We start from the raw sequence: 13464 nt of genomic DNA, 5'->3' as shown, positions 1-13464 counted from the left end.
AGCCCTAGTCAAGAGGGCCCACAGGGGATCCCTGCATCCATGAAATCCTTTCTGGAGGAGGAAAAAGGATGAGTGGGTGATTTAATGGAGGGAAGGATGAATAGTTTGGCTGGGTGGCTGGCTGAAAATGGGGCAAAGAGACTGAGAGTGAGAGAGAGAATGAATGAGATAATAAAAGAAAGAAGAGACAATAGAAATGATCTTTCCGTTGATATATAATTTTATGGCATTACTCCAAAAAGAAAGTGTGTTATGAGCCATCAAACCTCAGAAATACACTTTCTCCAAAAGGTTTCCACAATTTTGGCCACTAGTGTAGGTCATGTTTATATTTGATTGTGTGGGTGGTTACGAGTCCTAAACGTTATATGGGACTTCATTTGAGCATCTCCTGTGAGAGAAAGCGAAGGAGTTCAGCACTTTTGAGGGTTTGGGGTGGGAGGGAATAATTTATTTTATTTGTGAAAATACTTACATGAAGAAAGCATCTAAGCGGTGTACAGCAAACAAAAATCCAGTGATCTGACTCCATATTTGGCATTTTCCTAATGGACTGGATTTGATTTATGGCATGTTTGAAAAGCTCGGGTGGATGTCACCATGCTCTTGGACCACAATAGTCCGTTGACCAAGTTGCTTCTTGTCCTGCCCCTGGTTGCCCAAAGCTTATTCAAATTGGAAGAGTGTGCTCTCGTTTCTGTGGATCTGAGTTTCGATGAGTCTCCAGGGGGGAGAGAAATCATAGAACTGTAGAACTGGAAGGGACCCCAAGGGCATACCTGCCAAGTTGCTGTCCGAAAAATAAGGGACCAGGCCGGAAGTAGCAGACCGGAAGTAGCGCTGCCGCCATTTTGGAACTGGGCGGAGCATGCTCAGAAGTGACTTTTGATGCTGCTTTGCCCAGTTCCAAAATGGCCACCGTGCCAGAAGTCGCACTGCAGCCATTTTGGAACTGGGCAGAGCAGCATCAAAATTCACTTCTGAGCATGCTCCGCCCAGTTCCAAAATGGCCACCGCGCCAGAATAAACCGGGGGAAAACAAAAAATCCGTTTTTTCAGCTAGGAACAGCTGGAAAAACGGGGGTTTCCCGGGGAATACGGGAGACTTGGCAGCTATGCCCAAGGGCCATCCAGTCCAGCCCCCTCCAGTCCAAGGGTCCAGTCTAGCAGGGAATTTCCCCTCCCCTCCCAGCCAAAAGCGCCTGCAACAACCCAGCAGCAGAGGAAGCCGCTCAGGATGAGCCCCCCATAGGGGCGGGGTTCACCACGGGACCTCCAGTGTCTGTCTGCCTCCTCCCACTTATCCGCCCTACAGTTTAGGGAGCTGGTGGACCATTTGGGCAGCGGGGAGGCTGCGTGCACCCAAGCCGCCCTGTCTCTCCCAGGAGAGATGCGTGGCTCGGGCACGCTGCAGGCCCTGTGGTGAGTGCTGCCCAGCATTTTGTCACACACACACCCCTCAGTGGTGACACCCAGGGTGGTCTGCACCCAACGCACCCCCCTTCCGCCCCCCCTGCAACAACCATGGAGGGAATTCAACAGGAAGGACATGGCGGTCTCCCTTCCTCTGCTCAGACCTTCCTTGGAGAGCCTTAGGAGAGGAAGCGCAGTTCTTCAACACACACACCCCGGCTCACCCCTTGTTCTCCCTTCTTCCCTGCCAGATACGAGCTTAGAGTGATAGTGTGGAACACAGATGAGGTAGTCCTGGAGGACGATGATTACTTCACTGGCGAGAAATCCAGTGACATTTTTGTCCGGGGGTACGTACGCGGGGAACCCATAACCGGCTACTCTCTCTGTGTGCGTGAGCTTCTCGTTTTGGTTCTGCCCCGCTCTGTAGTGCTCCCCGCAGAGGACGGACGACCCTTTCTCAGGTGGCGTGGCTCCTCCAGGCGGGCATCAGTTAACCAACACTTTGCTTCTCCTATTCTGCCTCCCCCCCCCTTTTCTGTCCTCTCTGTGTTGTTGTGCTGCTGTCCGCTCTGCGCCATGGCTAGGTATGAGCTGCGGGTTATTATTTGGAACACCGATGAGGTGGTCCTGGAGGACGATGCTTTCATGATGGGAGAGAAGATGTCAGACATCTATGTCAGGGGGTAATTGACCGAGGCTCCATGCACGACCCCTCCGGGGGGGGGGGGCGCAGGGCTGCTTGGGGGGGGGAGAACGCATGGGAGACTCCCTGCGAATCCTTTGCTCGTCTACTGTGGGATGCGCTGCAAATCCATAGCTTATGGCGATCCATCGGCAGGGCCTAAGGGGAAGCTCGTTCCAGCGGTTATTACTATTATTTACTTGTACCCTGCCCATCTGATAGGGTTGCCCCAGCCTCTCTAGGCAGCTTCCAACATAACAGAGCACAGGCAAAACTTCCCAATACAGGGCTTTAAAAACAGGCATTAAAAACTTCCCAATACAGGGCTGCCTTCGGAAGGTGTGCATCTCCTTGACGTCTGATGGGAGGGCGTTCCACAGGGCAGGCACCACCACTGAGAAAGCCCTCTGCCTAGTTCCATGTATCCCCACTTCTCGTAGTGAGGAACCACCAGAAGGCCCTCGAAGAAGGACCTCAGTGTCCGGGCTGGACAATGGAGGGTGGAGAGGCTCCTTCAGGTCTACTGGGCCCAGGTCATTTAGGGCAGTGGTCCTCAACCTTGGGCATCCAGATGTTTTGAGACTACAATTCCCATCATCCTTGACCACTGGTCCTGCTAGCTAGGGATCATGGGAGTTGTAGGCCAAAAACATCTGGAGGCCCAAGGTTGAGGAACACTGATTTAGGGCTTTCAAGGTCAGCACCAACACTTTGAATTGTGCCCGGAAACAAACTGGGAGTCAATGTAGATCTAAGAGATGGGTCACTTTGCGTAGACCTGACCATGGGAGGATAAGGTTGTTGAGCCAGCTTCTGCTCAAGCCACACGCCAAGAGCTAGCGCCCCAGAGGGGCTACCTTCACCCTGCCACAGGCATAGCTGCCAAGTTTTCCCTTTTCTCGCGAGGAAGCCTATTCGGCATAAGGGGAAAATCCCTTAGAAAAAGGGATAACTTGGCAGCTATGGCCACAGGTCTGATGCAGCCCTGCCAATCCACCCAACCTGAGCTATGCATTTGCCTGGGAGTAGGGCTGGGTGGTCACCCATAAGGCGCCTGAGAAAATACAAGCATCTGAGTTCAGTCGTTCATCTCTGTACAGCTTCGCCAAATTCGATAGCTCCGATTCTAAGAAGAAAGAAAAGGAACAGTCTGGGTAGCAACACTTTTGTCTTGAAGAGCACAGGGAGAACAAGATACAACTCAAAAGATGGCATAACATCATTAGATCTGTTAAGCTTTTCTGTTTGGGGTTACGTTTTGGCAGTACCAAGAATATGTGCACTTGTTGGTGCAACTAAATAACACATCTTAAACCCAGGTGGCGCTGTGGTTAAACCACTGAGCCTAGGGCTTGCTGATCAGAAGGTCGGCGGTTCGAATCCCTGTGACGGGGTGAGCTCCCGTTGCTCGGTCCCCCCTAAAGTATTATTCAGAATAGCAGTTTGTTTGACCTACTAAGTCTGATATACACACACAAAAATCAAAATAGGGACAATCAGTGGACCATTTATTCAGAAGCTGGTTGAAACCATTTAGTTTAATTAATTCAAAAAATGGATGAAGTTGATACCAGCTTTTCAAAGTCTGATAGGCATTTAGACCTCCACGCTCCCCTGATGCCCCTTAGCGCCCCATAGATAATTCCTTTGCCCTTCATGTAAGACGCATACAGAGGAGCGGTGCATTTTCAGCTACACTAAAACAGAATTTGTGGAAAAGGCCGCTCCTTGGGTTACAGAATAATTTCTGGATTCTGGCCCAGGTTTTTTATTTATGACCTAAAACAGTTCTATCATGCTTTTTTCCCTTTAAAATGCCGAAAGTGGCAAACAGCAAGTTAGATTGAAACAACCCCCCCCCCCCCCGATCTTTCACACATTTGATGGTTGTGCAAAAGCCAACGCTTTGGAGCCAAAACTCAAAACATGCAATTTTCAACTTCTGAGAATTTATTGTTGTGTCCCTTTTCTTTTTTCTTTTGTATTGGAGGAATGTCTCCAAACCGAATTCTGAATGTGGGCTTTAGAAATCACATCTGATCTTCAAATCCCACCGAACAGATACTGATTTCAGACTCCAGGGAACTGAGAAAGGAAGAAAAGAACTCACAGACTGTGCCGTGAGAGCACCCCAGAGCCTGATAAGCGAGGCAGAGAAATTAAAAGCCCTCTGCCTTGCTCAGAAGATAGAATACTTGTGCAGGGGCAGGACCAAGGGAGTGACTTGGGTATACGCATTTTCGTGTATACGCACCATCCCCAGGGCAATAACCCCCCCCCACACACACAAGGTGCGATTCTACTGTACTTAAAACAGCATCTCCTCCAGGCAGGGATAATAATCTTACTATTTATATGCCACCCATCTGACCGGGTTGCCCCAGCCACTCTGGGCAGCCCCCAACAGAATATTAAAAGCCCCCAAAATCACCAAACATTAAAAACTTCCCTAAACAGGACTGCCTTCAGAAGTCTTCTAAAAGTCAGATAGTTGTTTATTTCCTTGACATCTGGTGGGAAGGCGTTCCCCAGGGCAGGCGCCACCACCGAGAAGGCCCTCTGCCTCGTTCCCTGTAGCCTCGCTTCTCGCATCGAGGGAACCACCAGAAGGCCCTCGGAGCTGGACTTCAGTGTCCGGGCTGAACGACAACAACTCCCAGCATCCCTGACCACAGGTCCTGCTAGCTAGGGATGATGGGAGATGTAGTCCAGCAACGCCTGGGGACCTGAGATTGAGGAAGGCTAACCCTAAGGTGTGCAATGCCCCAGCCCCTCTGGGCAGCTCCCAACAGAATACCCAAAACACAACAAGTCTCTCCAACGTAGCAATACTCAGCACCCCCTTAGGATGCCCCTTTGCAAGCGAGCCCCCCCCCTCCAGCCTGCCGCCTCCCCTCCAGCACCGACGTTTCCTGGTCCCGCATGAGCACAACTGTCCTTCGAAATCCCCTCCCGGCTGACCCCCCCCATCCCCTCTCTTTTGCCCGTGCAGATGGCTGAAGGGGCAGCAAGAAGACAAGCAGGACACAGACGTCCACTATCACTCGCTGACCGGCGAGGGGAACTTCAACTGGCGTTACCTCTTTCCTTTCGACTACCTTGCGGCTGAGGAGAAGATTGTTATCTCGAAGAAAGAGTCCATGTTCTCCTGGGACGAGACCGAGTACAAGATTCCGGCCCGACTCACGCTACAAGTGTGGGACGCCGACCACTTTTCCGCCGATGACTTCCTCGGTCAGTGACGGAGCCCGGGAGGGTACTTGCCCCAGGGTCAGCATGGGGGAGAGGAAGCACTTTACAGTATAGAGATTTTATCTGTGTTGCTTTATTTATTTTGATAGCTTTTTATTGGGTTTTAGCAACTTGAATCATAGGGACAATAAAGGGTTCAAAAAAGACCTCGTCTTTTATCATGCCATTTGTGCACAATGAAAATACCCTGTTTCTCATATTTTAAGACATACCCATAAAATAAGCCATAGCAGGATTTTTAAGCATTCAAGGAATATAAGCCATACCCCAAAAATAGTGATAGGCACAGCAGCAATGCCGGCCGCGGCAGGAGGAGGAGGAAAAAAATAAGACATCCCTTGAAAATAAGCCATAGTGTTTTTTTTTTTTGAGGAAAAAATATATATAAGACGTGTCTTATAATATGAGAAACACGGTAGCATAATAAATTTGTGTTGGTATCTAACAAAATAGGGTTCATTATTAGTGGTCCATGGGACCCAGGTGGCGCTGTGGTTAAACCACTGAGCCTAGGGCTTGCTGATCAGAAGGTCGGCGGTTCGAATCCCTGTGACGGGGTGAGCTCCCGTTGCTTGGTCCCAGCTCCTGCCAACCTAGCAGTTCAAAAGCACGTCAAAATGCAAGTAGATAAATAGGAACCGCTACAGCGGGAAGGTAAACGGCGTTTCCATGTGCTGCTCTGGTTTGCCAGAACTGGCTTTGTCATGCTGGCCACATGACCTGGAAGCTGTACGCCGGCTCCCTTGGCCAATAATGCGAGATGAGCGCCGCAACCCCAGAGTCGGTCACGACTGGACCTAATGGTCAGGGGTCCCTTTACCTTTACCTTTTATCTAACAAAATAGGGTTCATTATTAGTGGTCCATGTAAACGTTCTTCGCTTGTGAACTGGTTTAAACCTAAACAAAAACAAAGGGGACACCGGATAGAATATTTAACCGGTAGCATTCAACACCGCATAGCTAAATGCCTAATCTGGAGCACTTTTGTTTCTGCTTAGATTGAGTATGAATAATAGTCATTTTCCCTCTTATGTTACCGATGAACCAATATACAGTGGAACCTCGGTTTATGAACACCTCAGTTTACGAATTTTCGGTTTGCGAACGCCGCAGACCCATATGGAACGGATTCACTTTCCATTACTTTCAATGGGAAAGTTTGCTTCAGTTTATGAACACTTCAGTTTATGAACAGACTTCCGGAACCAGTTACACCCATGCTTCTGGTTAAGTACGCTTCAGGTTGAGTACTCCGCAGACCCGTCTGGAACGGATTAATCCACTTTCCATTACTTTTAATGGGAAAGTTCGCTTCAGTTTATGAATGCTTCAGGTTGAGTACTCCGCGGACCCGTCTGGAACAGATTAATCCACTTTCCATTACTTTTAATGGGAAAGTTCACTTCAGTTTATGAACGCTTCAGTTTATGAACAGACTTCCAGAACCAATTGTGTTCATAAACCGAGGTACCACTGTAAAGTGTTGATACAGTGGTACCTCGGTTTATGAACACAATTGGTTCCGGAAGTCTGTTCATAAACTGAAGCGTTCATAAACGGAAGCGAACTTTCCCATTGAAAGTAATGGAAAGTGAATCCGATCCAGGTGGGTTTGTGGCGTTCGTAAAACCGAAAATTCGTAAACCGAGGTGTTCATAAACTGAGGTTCCACTGTATATTGATGAATGATAATAATTTAGATCAAATGCTGATGGTATATAATAATAATAATAATAATAATAATAATAATAATAATAATAATAATATCATCTCTCCTTTCTCTCTCCCTCCCTTTCTCAGGAGGCATTGAGCTTGACCTGAACCGCTTCCCACGTGGCGCTAAGACCGCCAAGCAGTGCAGCATGGAGCTGGGGACGGGTGAGATTGAGGTGCCCATGGTCTCTATCTTCAAACAGAAGAGGGTGAAGGGCTGGTGGCCCTTCTTGGCACGAGACGAGAACGACGAAATGGAGATGACGGTACGTAATGGGGCTGCAGGGAGAGGGCCGCCACCTTGGCTTAGAGGGGAAGCCAGGTCAGGTCGGGTCAGGCGGGAAAGGCACCCCCAGATCTGAAGGAGCACAGGAAAATGGGGTGGAGCTGCAGGTCAAGAGTGAGAAACCTGGATATGGGGTGGACAGAGGAGCTGGATGGTTTAGAATTATGGTATCGTAGACCCTCAAGGGTCCTCTAGTCCAACCCAACCCAACACAGGAAACGTTGCTAAGTTATCCCTAGAATGGCCATCCAACCACTCTTTTAAAATCTCCAATGATGGAGAGGGCTTCATCAGATATGGGTTAGAATCATAGAATCAGAGAGTTGGAAGAGACCGCAAGGGCCATCCAGTCCAACCCCCTGCCAAGCAGGAAACACCATCAAAGCATTCTTGACATATGCCATCAAAGCATTCTTGACATATGCCATTCTTGACATATGGGTTGGTGGTCTATGGTTCTGCTTTGACCGTTGGTTGCTTCTGACTCTGGGTGTGATGTGCAGAGGTGGAGCGAGGGCTGCCCAGGACTTTCCCCAACATCATGCCACCCTCTCTGGTTCCTGTCCATGAGCTGAACCACTTTGTTCACATCCGCCTGCCTGCCTCGATTGATGCCCAGGCTTCCATGGCACCTCCTGCCTATATGGCAAACCCTGCAGTCATCAGAATGTAAGAAGAGGCTGTAGGATCAGGCCAATGGCTCACTTAGTCTAGCTTCCTTTTCTCACAGTGGCCCACCAGATGCCCCCCAAGGGAAACCCACAAGGACGACCCCAGTCACAAGGGCAACTCTCCCCTCCTGCAGTTTCCAGCCATTGATAGCCCTCTCCTCCATGAATCTGTCTAATCTTCTAAAGCCATCCAAGATGGTGGCCATCACTGCCTCCTTCAAGAAGGAGTTCCATTGTTCAACTATTGTGTTATGTGATGAAGTCCTTTCTTTTATCCGTCCTGAATCTTCCAGCATTCAGCTTCACTGGATGTCCGTGAGTTCAAAACTCACCTCTACCTTCCTCCCCCCCCCAACAGGGAAAAGTGGAGGCCGAGCTTCACCTCCTGACGGCCGAGGAAGCCGAGAAAAGTCCGGCCGGGCTGGCTCGTAACGAGCCCGACCCATTGGAGAAACCCAAGTGAGTGGCGAGAGGGGAGGAAGAGGGAGGTGGGAGCAGAGGTCCCCAAGCAGACGCTCACATGGATGGAGGCATAACAGGGGAGGTCCAAGGGCTGTACAGCCGCACAGGGAACAGCAGTGGCCGCTGGCCGTCTTGCTTGGGTGGGACGCACCACCCCGTTGATCTGCCTTGCGTGTTCTCTCCCTCCTCCGTTGACTCCGTTCGTCTCTCCCTGTCTCTCTCTCCCCTGTGTCCTCGGTCTCTCTCCTCCTCTTCCTGCTCCTCCTCGCCCCACCTTGCCCTCCTGCCCCAGCCGCCCAGATACCAGCTTCATTTGGTTCCTGAACCCTCTCAAGTCCATCCGCTACTTTATCTGGCACACGTACCGCTGGCTTCTGCTGAAAATCCTCCTCCTCGTTCTCTTGCTCCTTATGGTCGGACTCTTCTTGTACTCCATGCCCGGCTACATGGTCAAGAAGCTGCTCGGGGCCTGAAAGGGTCTGCCCCCTCTTTCCTCAGGGTACCTTCCTTTTTTCCACCCAACGCCTGCAGCTTGGGGGCTGCTTCGTGCCGTGACCACAACGGGAAACATGGGCAGGGTGGGGGGGGGACAGGTGAGAAGTAGGAGAGTCCCCATCAAAAAACCTTTAGAAGTTGGGAGAGGAGGAGGGACAGGTGAGAAGACACCTGATTTCCCAGGTTAGACGCCTTGCTCTTTGACCCCAGGTGTGTGAGGGGCTGATGCACTTGGAGACGCCCTACTCTGTCCAACATGACTCCAGAATGAAACTGTGCTTGAACGCAGGCCCTGTGGCTGAGCTGCAGCTTCAGCAAAGTACCCTAGAAAATAATGAGCAGAGATGATCAGCCAGAGAGCAGCTGATCTGCAGGAGGGCTGCCATCTCTGCCCACCCAAACCACTTAACCCGCACGCTCCTTCCCAAGAACCACACCCCAGAATCCTCGACGACCTTGCCTGGGTTGCCAGGCCTTGCAAGTGAGGGTTTGCTGATGTTCCCGAGGCAGACACAAACAACTGGGGACCTACACAAGGGCTTGACAGCTGTGTATGGTGACCCACCAGTGAGACGAGAGAGGGCCTGGCGGGTCACAAGGCAGGGCTTGCATGAAACGCTGCTGCTGTCGAGCCCCTGCTTAGGTTGCTGGTGCCATCGGGCCGGCAATGCAAGTGGGAAGATGGCCAAGTCTTGTGCGGTGGCAGGGTTCAAGGCGTGACCTGAGGAAACCATCTCCCCACTGCCCCTAGGAAATTGTTGCCCTGGCTGGGCAAAAGAGGATCAGTGGGAGGCACCAGCTGGGAAATCCCCCAAGGGAATCCCTGGAGGAGGAAGGCTCAGAGCCAGGGGGTTGGTGGAAGATTGGGAGGAGGGGCTGGATGCTGATGTGGCAACAGGGTTTAGTGAGCAGGAAGAGTCGGCGACAGGGAGCGGTTCAGACTCTGAGGCTGAAGCAGAGGAGCGGGGGGGGGGGGTCAAGAGGCTGCTGGAGAATCCAGGAAGTCTCTCTCTCTCTGGCTGCATCAAACTCCCTTCCTCCCTGAATGAGGGCAGAACAGAGGCCAGAGGTGTGCATATGCAGTTTGAGACTGCTGGGGAAACATCTGGCAGAGGAGGAGCCTTAGAGAGGGTGGAAGGCAAGGACCTTCAGTCCTGGAAGCTGCTCCGTAGGGGAGCATCGCTGAATTGTCTGCCGTTTCCTTGAATGAAGAATGAGGTTCACTGTCGATGAAGCCCTGCGTCTTTTGTGCTGACCTGCGTCTGACTCCAGCCCTGGACATTTTCTCCCTCTCCCACCCCCACCTCCCGCCTCTCTCTCTCCTCACAGTCGTCCGGATACATCCTTCATCTGGTTCCTGAACCCGCTCAAGTCCATACGGTACCTTATCTGCACCCGCTACAAGTGGCTCATCATCAAGATCGTCTTGGCCCTCCTGCTGATCATCATGGTGGCCCTTTTCCTGTACTCCATGCCCGGCTACATGGTCAAGAAGCTCCTTGGAGCATGAGGAGGAAGCCACCTGCACCCTGCCCCCCCCCACTTTCGGAGCCTGTTGTTCTTGGTCATCGCCGGCTCTTGTTTGTGTTTCTTTTTTGTGACTTCCTTGTGTTTCCTCTCGGGAAATATTTGGGGGGGGATGGGGGCAGCAGGAGCTCAAAATTTGCTCCGCAGTGTTGGGGAAGGGGGAGAAAGGAGATTTCTTTACTCTCTCCCCCCCCCCCGACATGAGCTTTATATCCTCAGCAATTCTTCTCAGCCTCTCCAGCCTAAGTCTTTGGAACTGGAGAGCCTTGCAGTCTAAGGACTCCTGTCTCGCACCCATCTTGCCTCAACTGGAGAATCCTCCACCATTGAACCCACGAGGTGGCGCCACCTCAGTCTGTGCTCTGTGTGGATTTGACATGTTCACCTGTCTCTCCCTCCTTTTCCCGTTGTTTTTCCTTCCGCAGCAAAACTCGGCACGAGGCTCTGGGAATGCAAGGGCCTTCTCCTCCTTGCGCTAGGTGTGATGTGATCCGCTGAGATTCTGGCGCCCCTGGTTGCTGCCCAATGCTGCCGTTTTCTTTATTGAGGCTACCCCCCTGGCCCACCACAGACGGGCACAGCTTCCTGCTGGTTCCCAGCCTGGTAGGGAGAATGGAGGCATTTGCCGTGCTGGAGCAATGCCTACCCACATTTTCCGAGGGCGAGCACAAATCAGGAGCTTAGTCGGTTCATCGGCTGCAGGTGCTGCGAGAAGATGGGGTATCTCCCCCAGACGGGAGCAAGCGTAACAGCCGACAGTGCAATGATACACGTGTGTCTGCTCAGAAGCAAGTCCCACTGAATTCACCGATCAGTAGGCTGAGGATTGCAGCATATAAAAGACTGAGCTGCAAATCCACCGATCCCCAAGCCAGGAGTTCCCAATTTAGGCAGCCTGCTTTGCCAGCCCCCTCTGCAGTTTGAGGATAACAGTACTCGTACCAGGCTCTCATGCAGATTTCACCAAGATAAGCTCGAAAAGTGCTAGATAAGTACTAAATAGGACCATTATTCATTGGATGATAAGCGCAGACAGTTCTCGCTTGGTCCTCGGCTCTTCAAGAATACCCCGTAAGCCTGGCAGGGGTGGTGCTTGGAAACACCCAGACACACGTGTGTGAGCACAGAGCAATAACATGTGGAGATGGGGGAGGGACTCCAGTCACCAAATTTTCTAGTCCCTCAGCCCTTTGATGGGCTAGCTATGATCTTCAGCCAAGCTCCCTAGCCACTTGAACCCTGGTTGGGGCAGGGAGAAGGAAACAGGCTCGAGGACATTTTCTGATGACCGAGTCCAAAGCAGCCTTTCGTGGCTGGTGACTCAACGGGAAGGCGAGGGACAACCTGCTTCCCAGACCAAGACATCCCAATCCCTAGTAACTGAAATATTCATGTCTCGTCTTTCCTCAATCAGTGGAGGGTTCCAGTAAGTGGTTTTTATTCTCATCTAACGGATGCACAGCACATTCTTCAGGGTTGAGACGGTATACGGAGAAGGCACATCCTTTTGAAACAAGGGATTGTCGGTGAAACCCTTAAAGTAGGGGGGTGAGGCTTAAGGATGCAGCTTGCTTCTCAAAGCGAATCCGCTGATTGAGACAGGCAAAGCTAGAAAGACCAAAGGGGGTGGGTGGGTGGGCCGGGTTACATGTGGCCGCTACAGCATCACCGTTGCCCAACATGTTTGGGCATCTCCTTGAGACCCATAGGTTTTTGAAGGGCTTACAGGGCCCCTATCCTGGCCCGGACTCTAATCCATCTTCTGCAAAAGAAAGAAGATTCCACCTAAACATTAGGAAGAACTTCCTGACAGTAAGAGCTGTTCGGCAGTGGAATTTGCTGCCAAGGAGTGTGGTGGAGTCTCCTTCTTTGGAGGTCTTTAAGCAGAGGCTTGACAGCCATCTGTCAAGAATGCTTTGATGGTGTTTCCTGCTCGGCAGGGGGTTGGACTGGATGGCCCTTGTGGTCTCTTCCAACTCTATGATTCTAGAATCTGCAGGGGGCGCAGACTTAAGAAGCACAGCAGTCATGCAAAGTGTTGCAACGCTCCGCTGTATCGAGGCATCACCTCTCTTGTGGGATCACATCGGTCCCTCTTCCATGTGACTCTACAGCTGCCCTTCCTGTTCCTCTCTCTCTCCACACTCGAGAGGCAATCTGGGAGGGCAGTGTGAAGATCGTCAAAGCACACCACTGACTCCAAATCCCACATCACCAAAAAACAGCCGCCGGGCAGCCGTGGGCAATTTTTGGGCGAGCCACCAACCCTTAGCATCCACTAGGTACGGCTAACGGCTGTGTGGGCAAGGCTAGCACACCAGGCTGTCACAAGAGAACCGTAGCAGCCACGGGGCTTATGCAGTGGAGTGAGGGAGAGAGTCGCAGGGGACCAATGTGTTGGGAAGGGAAGAGGCAGGGGAAGTTTTGGGGGTCAGATGGAGGTGGCAGGTGGCCCAGCTCTAGCACCACGCGTCTCTAGAGTGGCCTTCGCCAGTCCAGTGCTGGGCAGGGCTGATGGGAGTTGTAGTTCAGAGCACCCAGAGGGCGCCAGGTCAACGAAGGCAGCCCTAGAGAAACCAGCACAGGGAAAAGCTGCCTTTCTGCCCCTCTCTCCCTCCTGCAGCTCTGGAACACCTGGTGGCTTGTGTGTTTCATGCTGTCTTTCTCGTCCTGATTTCCTGAGGTGTGTGTAAAGGATTGATCCTGTTTTTATCTACTGTTGCGGGGAGGGTTCTTTTGTGGGTGGGTGATCTTTGTGCACTGTTAATATGGGGTCTTTGGGATTTGCTGTACGGATCGGGAGATAAATCTGTAAGTTCTTTAATAAAAACAGATCACCAGAAAGGAACGGAGTCTGGATTGCTTTTTGTGGAGGGAGGGAGGGAGGGAGGGAGGAAAATACCTACAAACCAGTGGCTTATATAAACCTAGCCAGTGAGTGCCTGGTGCTTCAGAGAA

The 13464-nt window shown here is 51.4% G+C and overlaps 1 protein-coding gene across 2 annotated transcripts in view; it reads left to right on the top strand.

Annotated features, from left to right (window-relative positions):
• The window catches only part of OTOF (otoferlin), a 57565-nt gene extending 44218 nt beyond the window's left edge, over nt 1-13347 (top strand). The window contains exons 24-28 of one of the 2 annotated variants that reach the window (XM_088666986.1): nt 1665-1763; nt 5091-5332; nt 7153-7331; nt 8381-8481; nt 10309-13347. In XM_088666986.1, the coding sequence (XP_088523112.1) occupies nt 1665-1763; nt 5091-5332; nt 7153-7331; nt 8381-8481; nt 10309-10489 (802 nt within the window). In that variant the 3' untranslated portion in view covers nt 10490-13347. Of the gene's footprint in view, nt 1-1664; nt 1764-5090; nt 5333-7152; nt 7332-8380; nt 8482-8776; nt 8965-10308 lie in introns of those variants that run through there. The other variant, XM_035110530.3, reaches the window with a different exon arrangement.
• The last annotated feature ends 117 nt before the right edge of the window (nt 13348-13464 follow it).

Source organism: Zootoca vivipara, chromosome 3, assembly GCF_965207765.1.
Source record: "Zootoca vivipara chromosome 3, rZooViv2.hap1.1, whole genome shotgun sequence".
Lineage (NCBI taxonomy): Eukaryota > Metazoa > Chordata > Lepidosauria > Squamata > Lacertidae > Zootoca > Zootoca vivipara.
This window is presented reverse-complemented; position numbering and strand designations above follow the sequence as displayed.